Source organism: Cydia pomonella, chromosome 9 (genome assembly GCF_033807575.1).
Source record: "Cydia pomonella isolate Wapato2018A chromosome 9, ilCydPomo1, whole genome shotgun sequence".
Lineage (NCBI taxonomy): Eukaryota > Metazoa > Arthropoda > Insecta > Lepidoptera > Tortricidae > Cydia > Cydia pomonella.
The window spans coordinates 13,704,711-13,726,358 of record NC_084711.1 but is presented as its reverse complement, the minus strand read 5'-3'; the positions used below and the strand labels follow the sequence as shown (position 1 = coordinate 13,726,358).

The 21,648-nt window shown below is 36.3% G+C and overlaps 1 protein-coding gene across 1 annotated transcript in view; it reads right to left on the bottom strand.

Moving 5' to 3' along the window:
• LOC133520936 (kinase D-interacting substrate of 220 kDa B) overlaps positions 1–14,610 on the bottom strand; it is a 44,552-nt gene extending 29,942 nt beyond the window's left edge. Inside the window, 5 exon segments of the mRNA XM_061855644.1 lie at positions 1,493–1,602; positions 4,353–4,550; positions 10,388–10,525; positions 12,514–13,055; positions 14,524–14,610. Coding sequence (XP_061711628.1) covers positions 1,493–1,602; positions 4,353–4,550; positions 10,388–10,525; positions 12,514–13,055; positions 14,524–14,581 — 1,046 coding nt within the window. The 5' untranslated portion in view covers positions 14,582–14,610.
• Between the last annotated feature and the right edge of the window lie 7,038 nt (positions 14,611–21,648).

Sequence of the window (21,648 nt, the reverse complement as noted above, 5' to 3'; positions counted from 1 at the left end):
TACGCAGTGAAGCTAATAAAAGCGTGTAAAAAAAAGGTTTATATAGACAGTGTGAATTTCGATACATTGCTCTCACACCGTCTAACTTAATAAGCAGACAAACAAAGACATTGAACCGCATTACACCAAGTAATGAATACAAAGAAAAGCAGCTTTACGGCAAACGCAAAGGCTAACCACAATATATTGTTATTCCATGTAACTATTATACCGACTATTAAACTACGAGACCTTCAAAAAGACACGTCGAAAAAGTAATTGCGTCCATAACGCGACCAGTATCTGCATATTGTCACCACTAATGTCGCTGTTCAATTTTATTGTCAACTTTACATGTCGATTGTAATGTACTTTATATGTTACACAAACGACACTTATTGCTGCCTATTATGTTTATAAGTTTTAGTTGTTAGTTGGTAACATGAGACTCTTCCTAATAGACTTAACCGAGCTTCAAAAGTTGTTGTTCAAGTACTTCAAGTTTCCTGACTTTCAAAGGTAATTTGTAAAGTGTTCGAAACTTTGAAGCCATCGTTTTTAGGGTTCCGTAGTCAACTAGGAACCCTAATAGTTTCGCCATGTCCGTCTGTCTGTCTGTCTGTCTGTCTGTCCGAGGCTTTGCTCCGTGGTCGATAGTGCTAGAAAGCTGAAATTTGTCATGGATATATAAATCAATAAAGCCGACAAAGTCGTACAATAAAATCTAAAAAAATATTTTTTTTTAGTGTACCTCCCCTACACGTAAAGTGGGGGTGAAATTTTTTTTTCGCTTCAACCCTAGAGTGTGGGCTATCGTTGGAAAGGTCTTTCAAAACTAATAGGGGTTTTCCAGAAACATTTTTTGATAAAGTTAATATATTCGGAGATAATCGCTCCGAAAGACAAAAAAAATGTACCCCCCCCCACCCCTCTAACTTTTGAACCATAGGTCCAAAAAATATGAAAAAAATCGTGGAAGTAGAGCTTAAGAAAGACATTAAATGAAAACTATAGCGGACATGATCAGTTGAGCTGTTTTTGAGTTATCGCAAAAAGTTTTCCCTTCATAGTAAAAATACTTACTTTAATTAGGTACTGATTATGCAAATTTGCCTATTTGTTTAACTCGGGTGAAAGGTACCGTTTCATCCCTTGGTTAACAATTTACTATACTTTAGCTTATTGTGACGGAAGAGTAACTACGGAACCCTACACTGAGCGTGGCCCGACATGCTCTTGGCCGGTTATTTATTATAGTTTTTAAATTGCGAGCGATAGAAGCAGATCGACGTTAAACATATGTTTACCCCTTTGCGCGTTATGCCTTTGTAAAACGGCAAAAAATATAAAGATGTCTTTGACGTCAGCTTTTCTTCGATAATCAATAAGAACGACTTTTTTGTTTCTAATTGATTTTGGATGCATTCTTGTGGATTATGGAATTATTTATGACAAGCGTCTATTGGCAATAGAGAAACCTTTTGCCCGCCAAGGATGCATTTGGTATACTTACTTTATATTATAGTTTCCGTGAGCGTGTACATCAGCTCCTTTCTCCAGTAGTAGCGCGACGATTTCTTCGTGCCCCTTGTAAGAGGCCCACATTAGAGGCGTCCATCCACCCTAAAATATAAACGTTACAAATAAATAAATCGACATCAAACAAATTTTTAAACAAAAGACTTCTACATTAATAACCTTTTTATATCATAAATATCATAATCATCCATACTATATTCTATTCGGATGATCTTAAAATACTGTAAACATAATAAACACATTATTTGGTTATTCGCCATAATTTTTTCCCAGTTGATTTATTTTAACATCCGAATGGAATAGACTATATAATGCGTTGCGTTCATTGAAATGTCTCAGAAGATTACTGGAGTTTAATCACCGGTTACTCGTATCTGGAAAAGAAAAGACAAATTTGGTTTTCCTACACACGACCCATTAGTGAGAATAACATTGTCATTCGTCCGACGTCGTTTGTGTTACTCTGCACAAACCCTACACCAAATGCATTACACGAATATGAAACGAATGATTAATGAACACACGGTAACTCATTGCAATCATATAACTATTTATACGTTCGCCCGTTGTTTGCGTGTTCTAACTGTTAACGTTGGCGTCGGTCTCTAAATGACCCAGCACATTAAGAAGTAAGTCATTGTTATTAATAACTGTGGTTACACTAATAAAGATAGCACTCCTATTACCAAGCATGTCAGTGTGTATTAATTCGTTGATTAACAAACTGTAATTTTATTAAAATGGTTTAATTACCAAAAAAAATTTAGGATGATTAAAAAAATGAAAGTTTTAATTTTTTCAATCTCACCCCATAATTTCATCCCACCAACTAAAATAAAAATTATAACTGAATTTGAGAATTTTTTATTAACATTTAGGGGTTACTACCACCAGTACCACATGCCTAGTTTTACAAATTATCTACAATCACGTTCTTACTGCGATGTGTGATATGGTTTGTTTTCGTTGGGCCATGACAATATTTACCTATTGTAGTAGTTTAAATGTGACTGGTACATAATAAAAAGCGTCATTTACGATAATATTGCCTTTGTTTAATTTCAAAAAATTTCAAATGTCGGTGGCAATCTCAATTTAAATTTATGTAAAAAAATCTGGAGTGTTTTCTAATGTCATCTGTGGTGGGCGTAGAAAAAAAATTTTTTTTCAGTACTAGTATGAATCACCCTAAAAAACATATTTTAGAGCAGTACAAATTTCGATGACCATGCCACAACTTAACACGGAGTACAGTAAAATAAAGCACAGGGCATATTATTATTATAGGCAAAACTTAATGCTAAGATTATTAAGTCTCATTCTAAATATGTACCTTTGATTATACAAAGGTTAGGAAATTATAAAAAGGCTACGGAAATCAATTAACCTATAAGTATACGTATGAATAATATACTTAAGGAGAATTAGATAAACTGCAATAGGTACAATAAAAATAAACTACAACGCGAGATCATAACCGCGGCAGTAACCTGTATTTAACCAGATTTAAGAATGTAGATACAGTGGATGTCAGTGACATATTTGGCAGAGTTCCACGTCAAGTATAAATATACTAATTTTAAGTGCAGCGTCCAGAATACATTTTAGCGGTCTATATGAAAAAAACGAATGTGCATTGTGCATCTGCAATAAAGTAGGCACTCGTTCTATTAAGGAACTGACTAACACGCATTGACTTAAGATAAACTATAGTCTGAACGCTTCATATGACATGTCCTGACTCATTAAAGAGTTCTAACATTATCTTAAAGATAAATACACACGACATATGTAACAGATAGTCATAATGTTTTTTCTCGGAAATCTGACATTGCTGGATATAATTGTTTTAGGTATGCTTATATCTTAGATCGTTGATATCAATAGGTATTATTATTGAACCACCAGCAAAAACTAATTGTCAACAGAAAAATATTACGTACATTGTAAACGCGCTGTGCTATTTCTGGCTGGACAAGCAGCTGTTATTTTATTTTGGAGTTTGGGACGTCTGTCGTGCAAGACATCATATGTCACTAGTCAACAATAACACATTATAAATTCATGCGTCACAGGATCTCGAAGACATTGGAACAAAATAAATTATAACTAAATTCCTTAGTTTGCTGCATTGCCACTGCAGTTGGTGGGAATGTGCGTAAACGATTATTACGGTTATACATTTTGATGACATAGTGTAAACCAGTTTACACACAAGGTGTAAAGTAAACAGGCTTTAAGTAAAATTACTAAATAACGGCAATTACCAGCAATTACATTTTAAACCTGTATGCTGGTGGTAGTAGCAATTGAGCGTTTCAATCTCATAAAATCTTTAATTTATAGTTCAACTTCCACCACGTCCGGGAAAATATTTTATTTCCTAGTACACCGGAATGTAAAAATAGATCCGTAAAGTAAACATTGCGACCTCAGTAATAGGTCAAACGAATCTAGTTTGTTCTTATTAGATTCAGTATAAAGAGTGAGTGCCAGAGACAGTTTGAGTCGTTCAAGGGATGATAGTAAACACTCAGATCCCAATGTGTTTTGTGAATAGGCATTGGTCTGCCGTTCATGCCGAAGACCTTTTTAGAGTCGTATATCGTAGGCCAGTTCAGGATGGTAGTATAATATTCCTACGATTGGTTTTCCATTGAGGAAATGTAGAACGTGACGTTCTGTGAAGAATGTGGCGAATTGCAAGCGTAATAATTTGATGTAACAGGTAACCTACGGCGTGAACCTGGAACGAATATGTGTAAAGTACCTGGAATCCAGTAAATCCAGCCGAGTTACGAATGGAAGTATAGGTAAGCAGACTTGCTACTCACACAGTCCCTCGAGTCAACTTTAGCACCAGCATCTAGCAGCTCTCGAACCACCGTGACGTGCCCGCCGCGGGCCGCGAACGCGAGCGGCGTCCAGCCGTCCGCGTCGGCCGCGCACGCGTCCGCACCGCAGTCGAGCAGCAGTCGCACCGCAGCCGCGCGACCATGTTCGGACGCGCACATGAGCACTGTTGTGCCATTCTGATGGAAATAAAAAGTTTGGTTACACATATGACAAGTCAATTGTTGTATATTTTTTCATGTAGTTAAGTAGACAGATGAAAAGATGTTAAAGATCTTATCTAAAGTCTCTTAAAGGAATGACTTCTATTTTAAAAGTAAATGGTATCATTAGATTGTCTTATGTGTGGGAATCACATACATTAGGTACTATCTCGATTTATCTTATCTAATGGATCATTATACTATAATAATAAAATTATTTATTCATTCAATAGTAGTTAACAGTATATATATAATAGTTGTGTGTAGTAGTATATATGTAATTGGTACCTCTTTTTAAGTAAATCATTACCTCTTAGGGACTGCTCTTCTCTTTATTGGTAAAGTTATACTAGACGAAATCATCTAAATAACTGATTGAGATTGCAATCACTAGCTACTCTTAGTAATAAATTTGAGTCACAGACAGCACCGGATCAGCAAATTGAATTGGGTGCAGCAGAAATAGCGTCTGTAGCATCTGAATAGTGCGCTCATCAGAATCGCTTTAATATTCACATAGAGTGCGAATACAAATTCCTCTCACGAGCTTCGTTTAATAAAGCTTTGTTATTTATACGTTATGTATTGTTTGTGTGTAGGACTAAACTGAAATTCCATATCAAACTATAGCCTATCACGTACATCTTAGGGGGTTGGTAAAGAAGTTGCGTGGTGATTTGCAGTAGAAGGCAGCTTGGTTTTGAGACTAAAACTAGTTTATATACATATTACATTTTTACTACAATATAAAACAGCTTCATTCAACCAGTCTATAGCTCACCAATATAATTACTTACTAACCGCCTAATTGAGGCGACAACGATTGAGTGTACACCTATATAGTTTAACATAGATGGTACGCAACATCAAATTTTATGGGAAATCAAATTAAATGCTGGCAAGGTCTTCAAATGTGAGTAATCAATATTTTAGGCCAGTTACGTAATTTTTGCATCACCATTATATTATATGTAGTTGTAGTACCTGCGTTAGAGTGTGAAAATACACTTTAATACCCCACTCAGGCTAATCCCTTAGTAACCAATAAATTTAAACGCGTTATTTTTTTAATGCGGGCACTGAGAAATTATTTCTAATTTGACATTTAAGTCATAAAAATGCATTTTCTGGCAATTTGTTAATCTATAGATATAATGAACAATAAACAGATAACGTATATCATAGCAAACATTTATTACGCTTAAAATGCTTGGTAAGTTTCATAATATTTTTAACGCACTAGAGCTTAAAATTAAAATTATCTTTTAAGAAAGGCAATCAAGACCGTCTGCCACCCCCGCTAAACAACCCCGGCAGCAAGCCAGATTAAGCTACGAAACTAAATATAAAATAAATAAAAATAAAATAAAATAAAATTCCTTTATTTCAAGCTTCAAGGCTCATAATCAGTTTTAACATGTCTTAATTCTAAATTGTATAAATTTCTGTCATAAAATATTGTACAAACATATAATAAATAATATGATAACATTGCCTTTACTTAATTTTTTGATTGTGTCTTTTACTCACAACTAAAGTTATAAGCTAAATGAACCTACAAGTTGCGAATAAGTCATTTTACCCTTGACTTAGCAAGATATCAATGTCTCGGATAAAATATTCGTCTACAGACCTTGTTGTATACTGATTCTATTGTTTATTGTGTCTACCTGTTACATTTACCTAAACTTATTAGCCGTAATTAAGGAAAGTACTAGTTTAATGCAAGAAAAATCCGGGAAACCGAGCTTTGCAGAGCAGAGATAAGACAGCTAGATCGATTTTTCGCCCCCGAAAACCCCCATATAGCAAATTTCATCGAAATCGTTAGAGCCGTTTCCGAAATCCCCGAAATAGATAAGATAGGCAATACATATTATCGCATGAGTTTTAAAGTTATTGGCTGTTTTTGAAACGCTGTCAAAGATTATAAAATATTATTAAGACATAAACAAAACTGCATACAAAATCATTTGTAGCTAACGACCAAGTCCGAGTTTATGTACCCAATCCTATGAATCACTGCGAATGACCGACTGTCTGGACGCTCGGATTGTGGAAACCGTCCAAAATTGACAAATGGCGGGAGATGACCCACTTCCTCTGCGCCAATATTCCACTATGAAAATATAGCATATGTCAAAGTTCATATTACCTCACCATAAAGTTTATTATGGCTTGGTTCAGCCATCTTTTATCTTGCTCGTCCTTCTACAACTATGTTTTTGTAGTAACGGCTGAGAAAACGTTCCGAAGGGCGCATTATAATTAATGATGTTGATTTCGGTTAAAATAACTTTTTATATTAACATGTATTAGAGTAATTAATTAACCTTGAACGTTGATGCGACTGACGGCACAAGGTCCCTTTAATCAACTTAACATTAATGCACGCGTAATATTAGTAAGTAACCACGGACCACTGGAGAGATCTTATTACCTAAAATATTTCAGAATGCGGAAATGATACAGTTTAAGTATTCCTATCATTGCTAGGTACTTGGGTAAGAATAACTACTACTAAAGAGGAGACGCTTTCCAGATAGATTTGCGTACATTGACCCGTCTGTTGGTATCTCTATTGCATCACGCGCATAATTATATTGCTGTCAAACTCGCACCGAGACATTGACAATCGGCGTCATGGGCGGGCAGCAATATAATTATGCGCATGCAATAGAGATAGCAACATGCAGCTCAATGTAGGAAAATCTATCTGGAAACCGTCCCTGATTTATACGGATATTTTTTATGAGTAATGCATCTCTTAAAAATTATAAATAACCGAAACAAATTATAATATACCTTGTTTCGGTTATTTATATATGTATTCAATAATATTCATTTGATAAATATAATATTCATTTGATGAATGGTTCTGCCTCGAAGCTGGCAGTCCTAGGTTTATCTTGATATGGAAAATATTTCTGTTGTGAACATTAGTATTTACGAGATTGGAGCTTTTGAAGTAAAATCTGGCCATTATGGTTGGCGTCATAAAACCTAGCCATTGAAATGAAATAGGTTTATTAACATGTTTAAGATTTCCTTTTTCTAAGAAGTACACGTGTCTCGCTCAATATCTAGCTAATCTAGATATGACTATTTGTACGAGTCAGTGCAGCGTGACTTGACTTACTAGGTGTAAGTAATCAATCCTTAACGAGTAAGAGTCCTGAATTAATATAAATTGTGAATTTTATTTGCCTAGGTTTTTCAACGTAGTAGCGGTTTTGGTTATTAGCATTAGTCATAGCTTTTCTCATCTCTTGAGTGACGTAAAGATAAACTATACGTTTACAAAGCTCCGTTAGAATGTGTATATATCTAAAATAAAAGTAATAGGAATTCATCCTATTAATACTCGTATAAGATTGGACAACAATTTGGTCATTTAACGGGTGATAACAAAAAAATGAGAATTATTTCAGAGCTGTGAAAAAATATTCATATAACTTTTTACGATACTTTGTTATTATTAGGCAATATATACATGATAATTATTTACAATAACATTAATGGATGTTAGAATAGGGCCTGTGGTCAGCTTTTTCACCTAGTTTAGATATAAAGTTCGAATAAGACCTTTGGACACCGTTTTTGTCCATTTTCGGAAGACAAGTCTAAGTCATTTTATTAGTTGGGCACAATTTTCAGCGCTCCAATTATTTTTAGACACTCAACTACTCGAAAAGTCAAAAAAAAAAACTATCAATCAGCTGACACTGTGGAAGGTTTGAGGGATTTCGGACTTACATACAAATGGTATGTTATCGGAGTCCTAAAATTGTAATGTATGTCTGCTCAAACTTGTCCATAATACATGTATTTGATATTTCCTGGTATTGTATTATTGCTAGTATAGTATCAACCATTTCCAGGTATATCAGTTTTGCCAATAGGAAATTAACTTTCATCATCCAAACTGAATGATTTCCCTTTGCAATTTCGAGTCATCTAGCGACACTGAGACCATTATGGTCGATTTTTACTGATCAGTGTATTGCGGGGCTCTTATCTTTTAGTAGCATTCTAGAACATTTTTTTTAATGATCGACAAATATACGGTTGGTACCTAACACTTAAAAAATTTGGCGACATCTCGTAGGCTCATGGAATTCATATAATTAAAAGTGCTTTGGACTGAATTCAGGCTGGCCAGCCACTACCACTTTTGCGATTTATAGTCAAGGATGCAAGAATTATATAATATATAATTCTACTATATATTATATAGTAGAAACTGGTACATTTACTGTACTAAAATGACCCACTGTGACCACTGTGTGTCCCTTTTCAAATGTTTAAGTTAGAATTTTTTAAATGTACAACACGTTTTCGCAGTTTCTTGTTTCGACTCCAGTCTAACAAAAACAAATGTTTGAAGAAATAAAAAATATGAAATTCAAGAATCTCAAAAGAACTAGCAACAACTTTATTAACAGCATTTTTTGTTTATGTAAACAGTTTTATTTACAAGTCTACAGAAAATCATTCTAATTTTTTTGTTATCACCCGTTACATAAATAGTCTTAAATATTACAGTGTTCTGTTGATTATTTAATGTTCAATTTGGGTATGGAAATAAACACAAAATTAATATAAGTCTTTTAAGATTGTAATATATAAATAGTTTTTCATCTAAACGCGAGTTATGCATGCAAATAGTTCTTTAAAGTTTTAACGATTCAGAAGATACAACCCTCTTACGAAGCACAGACAGAAAGAGGAAGGAAGGGATAGCCGGATAGGCAATAAAGCCATGATACCGTAACTTTAGCGACATTTGGTTATGGAATCCTAAATAAATGTTTTATAGAACCCAAAATACTATTGATTATTTTCCTTATTTTTTTTAACTAATTGGTCATGTCTCGCATACGTAATGAAAACGACGCTTTGGAAATACTCGTTTTTCAAAGTTACTGGAAAATAACTTGGTCTGAACTGACCAGGCAAATTGTGCGTGAGAAACGCCTTGGTAAGAGGTGCGAAGGTTTGAAATTCTTCAGCAATCTGGTATGTGTGAAGCTTCATCATGAAACATAGCCAAGCCAGTGTTATCTGCAGCCAAAGGTGAACCATCCCTGATATCTGGTTTTGTTAGTAAGCCCTCAATCAAAGGCGTACCTTACAATTAATACTCACCACATCTTTATCGTTGACGTTGACATTGGTGGAGATGGCGAGGTATTGCTGGAGCTCGCCGGGCGACTCACTGTTGACTAGATGATACAGAGTCCCGAAGTACGCCACAGACAATATGGACTCGCTGCGGTTGAGGCTCTGTGAGATAATTACGATGAACAATATTCACCTCATCTCTATTGTCGACGTTGACATTGGTGTTGTTGGCGAGATACTGCTGGAGCTCGCCGGGCAACTCACTGTTGACCAGCTGTTGCAGAGTCTTGAAGCACTCCACCGACAACATGGACTCGCTTCGGATGCTGTGGGATGAACGATGAACAATATTCACCTAATCTCTATCGTCGACGTTCACATTGGTGTTGTTGGCGAGGTACTGCTGGAGCTCGCCGGGCGACTCACTGTTGACCAGCTGTTGCAGAGTCTTGAAGCATGCCACAGACGACATGGACTCGCTGCGGTGAAGGCTATGTGGGATAAACGATGAACAATATTCACCTCATCTCTATCGTCGACGTTGACATTGGTGTTATTGGCGAGGTACTGCTAGCGCTCGCCGGGCGACTCACTGTTGACCAGCTGTTGGAGAGTCTTGAAGCACGCCACAGACAACATGGACTCGCTGCGGTGGAGGCTCTGTGGGATAAACGATGAACAATATGCACCTCATCTCTATCGTCGACGTTGACATTGGTGTTGTTGGCGAGGTACTGCTGGAGCTCGCCGGGCGACTCACTGTTGACCAGCTGTTGCAGAGTCTTGAAGCACGCCACAGACAACATGGACTCGCTGCGGTGGAGGCTCTGTGGAGTGAACGATGAAGATTAGGTTACTCATCTCAAAAATACTGCCTGAATGGCGTTATTCAATGAAAAAAAAAAACAATTTTGAAAGTATTCATTAGTACACAGTAACTGCTGTTTTGTTGTCACTGTTTGACCTACAATTCGTGCCACTGTTGTTTTTCGTTATAATAGTATTAATTATCACCTCCAAGAAAGGACCATTATTAAAAAATTGGCACATTTTTTCGTAGTGTCGTTTATATTGGAGAAAATATTGCTACAAGTAGTTGCCACAAGCGTTTCTTTATAAAACCGTTGCTTTATCCCATTAAGCTAAAATCAAGATTCATTTTTAATAGAACTGTTTAAAATATGGTTTAAAGAAATACGAATACAATACATGGACTTAATAGAATTTCAAATAACTATAACTCTATACTCATAATATTTATGCTATTGCGGCCGAAGTGTGATTTTTTTACGTAACAATAGTTATTTATTAAACAAAAAGTAAGTAATAAAGAAATGTTAAAGTAAGTGAAATATTGAATTATTTAACAAGTGATGACGATTTAGTAACATAATAAAAATACGCGAGTTTTTCTCTTATATTCAAGAGACATAAACAAATAATATTAATTAGGTATATTTCGTAATTCATAACGCTCATGCAATAAAAATAATCTTAATTCTTATGTTAATTGAATGAAAGAGTTGCTAATTGTTATACCCAAGTCATCGACTATCTAATAAATTAAATGAGTTATATATTTTGTAGAGCATTATATTTTGTTAATTTTTTTATTTGTATAATTTTTATTCATTTATTTGGCCAGTTAAAATGGGTAAGTTGGTCTCCGAGGCAGGTCCCCAGCATAAAAACTGCGTGACTGATGACGATGACAACAATCATATACTTAATATAAGGAAACGAATAATGATAAATAAATAATTAATAAGACCAAAATTAAGATATTCAGTTAAATTTTAGTAACTACACTTATTTTATATGCGAAACGAACGTAAACAAATTGTTTCTGTAGCTAGATTTTAATTGCGTAAAAAATGCAAGAAGAATGTTTAAATCTATCTTAAAAGTGTGTTACTTATACATAATTAGTAAAAGAAAACACAAGATGCGACTATACGGGTAAATTATTTAGTTAGTTAAACACTTAAAACGGTAACGATAGCAAAAAAATACAAACAAACAACCTCACTACTTAGGGGAGAAGTCCACCGAATCATAATATATCTTCCAAAGGTTTAATAATCACCTATTCTTTCAAAAATACACGCTGCTCTCACAGAAGCCGGGAAGCGATTGCAATGTATAACAAATTGCCCTCATAAACACTATAGATATAATGATAAAGAATGATATCACAAGGTAGTTCAATAATATACATATTCTAGATATAGTAAGACGTTCTAATAAAGGTTATTATACCGGCAAAATCGTGTCGCCTAAATTACATCTTATACGATATTTCTTTATTGTCAACATTTGATGGCGGAAAATAATACTTAATATTCAAAATATATTTTGACAGGAATGACAGGCTCATAACGAACGAAAAGTTAATTATTAAAATATCGTAAATCTAATTGAACTTGGTCGTTAATGTCGTAATATCTCTTGTTTGATCACCTGTTTTTCATAAAGTGTCATAATATTATGACATACATTTATAGTGTACCTACTTAAATTATGGTATATTGATATGACGTAGGTACTTAGGATTCAGATATAATATTTACAAATATAATTTATTTGACTCACGAAACGACTAATTTGTACCAATGAAGTATATAGGCGAAGACGTAGATAACGTAGATTCCTTTGCAGTTTGCAGATAATATCATGCATCATGTTAAGAGACACTTCATAATCACAACGACCATGCAATTGGTTAGGTGTAGGTACCAGAATTCCTAACACTGGCATATGGAAAACAACACAGTTGAGTTACTTTGCAGCATCACACTTGCAGGCATACGCAGACCGTGTTAGAATGTCGACGAAGAGCGAAACCGTGGAATGCCGAGAAGCCATGGCTGATGCGGCGGTTCTCGCCCGGCGGCGCCGTCACCGACAGCCGCGGCACGCTGAGATGCGCGCCTGCCGACAGCGGCCCCGAGTGGAGCTCGTGCCCGCCGATGTGCAGATGCAGGAACGACGCCCGCCGTCGCTTCGGCTCCGGCGGCATCAGTGACGACGCCCCCGCTATACTGTTGCTCTTCGCGCGCTGCGGCGTCACCTCTTCCACCACAGTATCTCCCAACACGTCGGACTTCTCAGACCCGGACCGACTCCGATCCGATTCCGACGTCGCCGGCGATTCCTCGAGCACAGCCAGCTTCGGTCCTCCTTCCACCGATATAACTGGACCCACGGGCGGCCTGCACACATTCTTCGGCGTGTGTATATTTGCGACGAGACTTCGTATGTGGACGTACTCGTTGTCGCCGGGCTTGCCGAGCGTAGGACGCGGCGGGTGGGACATGATGTCTCGGCCAGCATAATAAGTCGAGTGTCCACGGTCTCCTGTGACAAATGCGTAAGTGTGGTGACTGCGCGTAACGAGGTGAACGCGTGAGGGGGGCGGTTACTATTTGCGTCGCGTGGTGCAGGGCGGGCGGTGCGCGGTAGGCGGCCGCGATGAATGAACGCAGGCGCATACGTACTAGAGAGTAGGTGCTGTAAGTGCGTAGGGAGAGTCGTTTGATGATCGCGGAGGCGGTGCGATGCGCCGTGCGCTCGGGGGGCAGCATGTCGCGCGGCGTCCGGTCGGACTGTGAGGAAGGCCTGAGATCGACGCCGGGCTGCGCTCCCCGCCGCCATAACTTAACATTCTTGCTATACCGTATCTTGCGTTAGGTCATTATTAGTTATGACGTATTTGAAAAACGTAATTTTCGGTAACATCCTTGGCCATGAGTGAAACAATCTATTTGAGTTCATTTTCTAACAAAGCATTAACAAAAATAATAGTGCAGAAATAAAAACTTTTGCATTTGTATACGAAGAAGTTATATTTGCAAGAAAAAGATACTAGAGTTAATCTTGACGGTTTATCTTAATTCCAAAGCAAATTGCCAAATTAAAACTGAACGGTTAGGCTTAGGCGTTTTTGAAAACGTTATATTTTGTGAACGGGGCGTGTTGTATTCAGACAGCAGCGAATGACTTCAGAAAATAATCCTGAGCGTAGCGAGATACCAATTTGGTATACGTCAATTTATGCTGTTTTAAGATCAGTACTTTCGATGCTACCACTTGAAAGTCGAATATAAACAACATACACAGGATTCCTTAAATCGTCTGTTTGGGCGTAGCCTATTATATTATATTATAGGTACATTGGTACTGGTCTACTGGTACACTATTTTTTTCAAGTATGAGACTTTGGTAAATATTTTTTTAGCTTCGATAAATAAACATGGAAGCACTCGTAGGATAAATCACACCTATACCTACATCTAATTTGTTCTCAAATATAATTAGAACGTTACCTACTCTTGGATAAAATACACGGAAAATTCACCATTTGATACTCAGAATGAATGCCGATGCTTGTATTTTGCACACAGGCAGTTATTAAAAACGTAACCGCTTAAACTAAAAAGGTGAAGCTCCGCAACATAACGAGAGCAAAAAGAATAACGGGGTTACAGGATTCCTCCCAGCCGTGCCCGCTGCTCGACCGTGATTCGTTAGCAGACTATTTAAAATATGCCTTTAGCGAAAATCGCCTCTTCGTGATCATTTTGAAAAATTTCCTGACAAAACATAACCGGAAAACTAAAAAAAAAGTGTCTTTAAAATTCAGTATTTTTCCAATGTCTCATTCCTTTTTCCTAACCGTTAATTCACATTAAAACGAAGAGTGCATAAATATGGTTTAACAAAACTACAGTTTCTAAAGGTTTCTTTCACTGTTCCCGATTTCCAAATTATAAAAAAGGAAGACCACTAAAGGCATGAGGCCATGACACGACATACAAAAGCGTACCTGGCCTGTATACGTCCTTATAAACGACGCTGCACGAAGCATCTTGACCACACACCATCAGATTCGCCAAAAAAGGATACAAAATCGAACCTCCTATCCTTCAGACTTTCGCTATAATGATTACCGTCTACCGGAGTTACGCTCTTATATCGGATCAAATTGTGTGTTAAAGATTAACTCTCGGTTAATATTAGGATAATACCGTTGTTCTATAAACAAAAAGATTTGCTAGATAACACAAGAATTACGATTTTGTGCTAATGTTAACGTACCATGCACTATAAACTGTGAAAATGATAGCAAAGTTTACATTTAGCCGTTAGAAATAACTACGAGCTAAATGAATCAAGGTCGTATAAGGTACATTCGTTTTCGCTATGAGGACTGAGGACTATATAGTTTACCTAATAACTTGGTATGTGCATTTAACCATTTTGACGCCCATGACGGATGTATTCGCACCATAGGTCCAACGCCGAAGACGGATTAATCCACCACAGACCAACATAGAGATAGTGCATTTCGTGGAGGAGCTAGGGTGGTTAGGTTAGTAGCAGTAGAAGTTTTGATACTTCGGTGACGTGGCTTTCGAGTGACAGCTTTTATGTTTGACACGGTGTCGAAAAGGTTAATCGTGGTGTATCCATTCTCGGTTAGTTGTATAGGTATTTATAGCAGTTCATTGCCATTGAAATAGTTCCGGATAAGGGGTACTGTCGTCTGTCTTGCATTAAGTAAGGGTCGGCTGGTTTTATGGTTACTACGTAGTCATCTAGGAAACTTAATAGTTTGTCAGTCTGTCCGTCCAGCTTAGCTATGGCCGTCAGTCTGTCCGTTGTTAACAAAGAAGAAATGAAGCATTTCAATGGGGTAATAAATAACCAAATGAAATAGGTTTAAGTATTTTAAGTCCTTCAAAGATGCATTGTAATGAGTATTGCTAATGAGTGCTTTCAGATAATTATTCATGTAGAAAACCTTAATGACTGTAATGAGATATTATTTATTTCATATATAACTCGTTTAACACAAATAATTACAGTAGTCATTCTATAGCTACTTCATTATTACCTAGATACCGTTATACGATGCGACTTGTTGAACTAGGAAGCAAGAGGCATTACAATTATACTAAGCAGACTGCCGTGTGTGGTATTTGGGCGATCATCTCAACGATCAATCAATTAGCTGCCTGACAATAGACGTTCGCGGCTCGTCGGCTCACTCCGAGCCAACAATCTCGCACGACACAATGTTAATCTGAATGGACCCGACAGCCAAGAGTATGCAACGCGGTAGTCAATGCGAGGCGAAAAATAAATAAATAATATGAAGTTTGTTTATTTATATATTATTTGTTATTAACATAAAAAGATACATCTTACACAGATACGGAGTCTAACAAAACAGTTTACACGGTTTGACTGTGGGATCGTGCAGTCTCTACTCTCTTATATTTATATTACATTCATAGCCTCAATAATATCTTTAGGAATCAAGTTCCTCAAACATCTTGAAGCTGTGAGGCCCAATCATCTTTAATCATTATTGACAAATTCGTTGCGTGCCAATATAACCCTCAATGAAGATCATCTACAAGACAATGTGTTGACATCGTTGGAGAAAATGGATATTCCACAACCGTCTGGCAGCTGTGTCAATCGTTTACTGATGTCTGACATCTGCACCGAAGTAAACAAGCAAAAAAGTTATTATATTATTTTATTCTAATGTTATTCTAATGTGTAAAAGAGTCTTGACATACACAGCAGTATTGTCGTTTATATGAAAACTAAAGACCCGGCCGCCTCGCCTCGGCTTCGCACGGGTTAAGGCCCTGCATCGAAAAATAACGGGATCTTTGAAGCGTGGCAGGGGCTAGCCCCGGAAACAAACTGGCGTGATTTTCGGATATATGTATCTTGACTATATGATAAGAGGTATGATACTAGTCGAAACAAAAAGGCTTAAAATTTTCTCGATAGAATATAAATCCAAAGTTACATCTACATGTTTAGTGTTTACCTCAGTGCAACTAGAAAACACATCTTCATCCAGCATAATCCACTTTAAAGTAAAGGTTTTCATCTCGTCTTAAACATCATTCAACTAAATATTAACTTATTATCTTATACAAACGGATTTATTCTCGTTTTTGATTTTATGAATTCAACAGAAAACGCCCATTTTACGCAGTTCGGTTTCTCTTTCTGTCATGCGTCAAAGTCATATATGCGTCCTTTATGCCAGTAATGTTAGATGGCCGTGGTGCCTCAAAGAGGTAAGACCTATGTCAAATCGCGCAGCGCTCCAAATTACGTAAAATCGACATATCCAATAAACGTTGAGTCGTAGCTCTATTAACTAGTAACGGAATCGGAGGTCTACTACGAATGGAGCTATCTTTACAGGCCTATACGTTACGCATGTGTGCGTGTTTGCTTAGCTACGTCAAAGTCAAATACTCTTTGAACAATTACAACGGGTAAGGAAGTTTCGACAGCATCTGTAATGTATCGGTAGCTGTGTGGTCGTGTAGACACCAAAGAAAAAATGCGAGACATCTATAGACCGATCGAATCTAATCGTAACTTTTTGTTTTCTTTTTTTGTTACTATATAATATCTTTATTGCTTATTTTCTATTTCATTGTAAAAGTAAATCTTGTCTGTCTTATACAGAAATAAAGTTATTCTTTTAAATATGTGTATTAAAAACATATTTTAATGACACGAATAATTTTATTTTATTCATACCAATTTTTCTATAGCCTAGGTAATCTTTATGTAAAACAAATATACTTATTATATAAAAAAAATAAACGAAAAAAATCAACATGTTTATTAGAAAAAAAAACTCGTTTGCACGGGCCGGGGTTTGAACCAGCGACCTCTGATTTGTAATCCGCATGCCTTAAGAACAATTCACATAATTTATTTAACAGGATACTGTCAAAACGTCAATGACTAATATGACTTTTCAGCAAAGAGTAAAGTAACTATGCTTTTCAGTTTGATTTTACTTGACAAGGAGCAATAAGAAAAACGTACCGAATCGTCCCTTTCTTAAAATTGCCATTCAAAGAGAGAGATGGGCATTGTGATAAGAGAGGTATGGGCATTGTGAATTTCATCACGCTTTGTGTGGTAGGGCACAGCCAGTACAGAAAACCGCAGCCAAATAACACTAGACCCTACTCATAGTGTTGTGTTCCTGCCGGTGAGTAAGGTTGCCAGAGCTCAACGAGGGGGGGGGGGGGGGGGCGAGTTTAGGGTCGGCAACGCGCATGTAACTCCTCTAGGCGTACATAGGCTACGGAGACTGCTTACCATCAGGCGGGCCGTATGCTTGTTTGCCACCGACGTAGTATAAAAAAAAAAAGAAAATTCAGCTCGTGTGTGGTGCTATCTATAGTTTTTTTATATGGGTACGCTGACAGCTGTCGTTTCAATACGATTTTGCGAGATTTGGCGTTTTTAGGTTAATAATTATATAGAGATAACACCTGTCACCCTACCCATCGAGTTTGAAAAATACTATAAATGTTAACATATACAGGCTTACCATCAGGCGGGCCGTATGCTTGTTTGCCACCGACGTAGTATTAAAAAAAAAAAGAAAATTCAGCTCGTGTATGGTGCTATCTATAGTTTTTTTATATGGGTACGCTGACAGCTGTCGTTTCAATACGATTTTGCGAGATTTGGCGTTTTTAGGTTAATAATTATATAGAGATAACACCTGTCACCCTACCCATCGAGTTTGAAAAATACTATAAATGTTAACATATACAGGATGGTTTTTGATAATGTATATCTTAGAACTTACACTGTTTTTAATATTTTTTTTCAGATTTTAAAATTATACTTTTTTACCTTAATAATATATCTTAGTCTTGACAAAGACGATTAAAGTTTTATACTTAGCAAAATCGCTTACTAACAATGTCTTTCCTGTAAGTTTAGGCAACTGCTATAGCAGATACCACCATTTAACAGCAGTATCAGTTCATTACACTTGGTTCGGTGCTTCAACCTCTTGTCTAACTGTCTGATAATTAAAGTAGTTCCTAATAGACGGCGTTGTGCAATTTTGGATATCCCGATCAAACTTTTCATTTCAGAGGAACGCGATTCTGTGTTGATAATGTTAGTCAATACTTTATTTGTCCATGCTCTTGAAACCATTAGCCAACCAATTAGCTTATGGCGGGCATTGAAGGGTCGTTCTTTGAAATCAGATTATTAAATATAATTTCAATATAAGCCCATCAATCGAATAGGCATACATTTTGGTCAATTTCTTATCTATCAGGGGAATAATAAAATCGATAAAAAGAATGTAAAAGCGACGAGGGAATGAAAAAACCGATAAGGGAATGACAAGGAATGACATAATGACAATGAATTTCGGAACAATTACTTCCAAAATAATACACTGATTCATAGAACGCTCTTAGCAACTTAATGTTATTTTTAAGATCTATAGAACGAAGTACCAAACGTTGATTTTAGTTGAAACCCCAGTCCAAAGGCATTGAATGAGAACCAGGGGAAAATAAATAAGTATGTCTTTGATCGACTGTAAGTAAATAATCATTTACTTGACATATGATTTTACATTGTACATGCCCATGAAGAATACATTTTATATCAAAACACACGGGAATGAAAATCACAGTGAACCAAAGCCACGGGAACGATATTATGAAATCGTTTATTTCAGGTGAAAGACCCATAATTACATCACAAACAAACGAAAATACAATACAAATTATCTTAAATTAAAAACAGTCAAAATAACAATCATAAATACATACGTCAATTTTGTGTTACCTGTAAGAATAGCATATATTTTTAAGAAAATAAGTAAACTAAATATCAATATCCTTAGTAATTTACCTCTAGTTTTATGTCAACCTAATATCCTAAGAGCATTTATTAGAAACATATTAAGAAGTTCTAAATGTCACGGAACGTGTAGTGTGACTTCCTCGGATTTTATGATATTTTATTTTTCTTTGAAAGTGTTTTTGGAAGAATTTTATATCAAATGTTAACACTTACACCTATTCCACAATACGGTTTAAAAATTGTATGGATATATAACGACTTTATAACAATTTTAATAACATACATCTTGTGATCAGTTTTCGTGTCACCGCCGCGCGTGGTAACATAAACATGCAGTACTCGGTAGAAAGTTACCTTTACGTCTGGCAGCCTTTTTAACGCTTTAGAACAGCAATACTGTGTTGGTGTCAGATTTGCAAATGGCTGAAGGGAGAAATGTTGTCGAAAATTATTTTTTTGTGTTAATTAAAAAAAAAAGGTCAACCTTAACGCGTCACCGCCATGTTTGAGTTTTTAAAAGTCAGTGCTCATTTCACGTTATTGTTTGTAACATAAGATATACCTAATACATTCGAGATTGAGCTAATTATTTAATATTTGCAAAGTCAAAGGTAATTTTTAGGTAATACCGAACATGTTTCAAATTGTCACGACAGTGGCCTCAAAATTCTCTCCCCGCCACGGACTATTGAATCCACGTTCGTGTCATATAGATACGTGGTCGTGACATTCTCAATTCGTTTGATTAATTTAGAGGCATATTCACTCTTTAGAAATGGATTTTATTAGCTACGTTCATTTGTTATTATTGCCCAACTGCCGAAGCAGAAAAATGGTTTCCGCGTGTATGTGGATGTATGATGTGTATCCGATTCTTTGTCACGATCTACAGCGTTAGTTTGACGAATTTCAACGTATGAGCTGTCATTCGATGTGTCGTAGTCATGGGAGTAACTTAGGCTATATTCAAAATATTGTATAATTCAAAATAGTGGAGTTGGCCGCCAAAATGCCGAAACGTCACGGCTGAGGGACACTTTGTGACAACCGTGATTATGTACTCATTTTATTTCTTAGTCAATTTGTGTAATAATGTCCTATAATATTTATTTATTTATTTATTTTATTTATTTATTTACCTTTCCTGAGGGTATTAAGCTTGACCATATGCATCAAAAAATATTTTTCTGGACACAATTTAAGAATCACCCTGATTGTTTGAGTAATTGTTTAAAAGTTTCACTTTTTTTGTAGTTTTCGTTGTTACCATATACTTACTTTTTTCTTTTTTATATGTAGGTGACAACTGTGATTCACTATCATCCGAAAAATTGGTCGTCGGAAAACGGCACCCTGTATTTCCTGCCTCAACAATATATTACTAAATAAAATATGATAACTAACAATGTAAGATACCGAATTTAAAAAGATAGGTAGTGTTATACCTACAATTATCTATACTATTGACATCTTCCAAAAATCAACAATAAAAATTGGCTATATTGTAGTCTCAGATTTATTACAATTTACAACAATATAATTTTTTATTTTCTAGTAGCAAGTAATAACGCCATCTTTTTTATTTTCTAAGAATTAAGTTTCTGGCCGACCGCGTATAATCGTAGTTAACTTTTGTAACGCTAGATGGAGCTTTCACCTTCACGTGCGCCGCGGACTCCGCGGAGCGCTTCCATGTGTGCGTGCTAGCGGGGAGTGAGGAAGCTATCGGGCGTGGCTTACGAACCGGTATTCACGGCTTTAGTAGGCCCTTAACAAATAATATTATTCTAGTGAAAACCGCAAATCCGTTCAGTAGTTTTTGAGTTTATCGCGAAAATATAGACGCGGCGAAGACTTTGTTTTACAAGGTGTGGTGTGTGGTTGATGATAACTGTCTTGGTGACAGTTAGTTTCTAATCTAACCTCTAGTGGAATTTGCCAGAGTCGGACGTAAGCAACGTCAAAAAAGCGGCCAAGTGCGAGTCGGACTCGCCCATGAAGGGTTCCGTACCATTTGTGACGTATTAAAAAAAACTACTTACTAGATCTCGTTCAAACCAATTTTCGGTGGAAGTTTGCATGGTAATGTATATCATATATTTTTTTTAGATTTTTCATTCTGTTATTTTAGAAGTTACAGGGGGGGGGACACAATTTTTTTCACTTTGGAAGTGTCTCTCGCGCAAACTATTCAATTTAGAAAAAAATGATATTAGAAACCTAAATATCATTTTTGAAGACCTATCCATAGGTACACGTATGGGTTTGATGA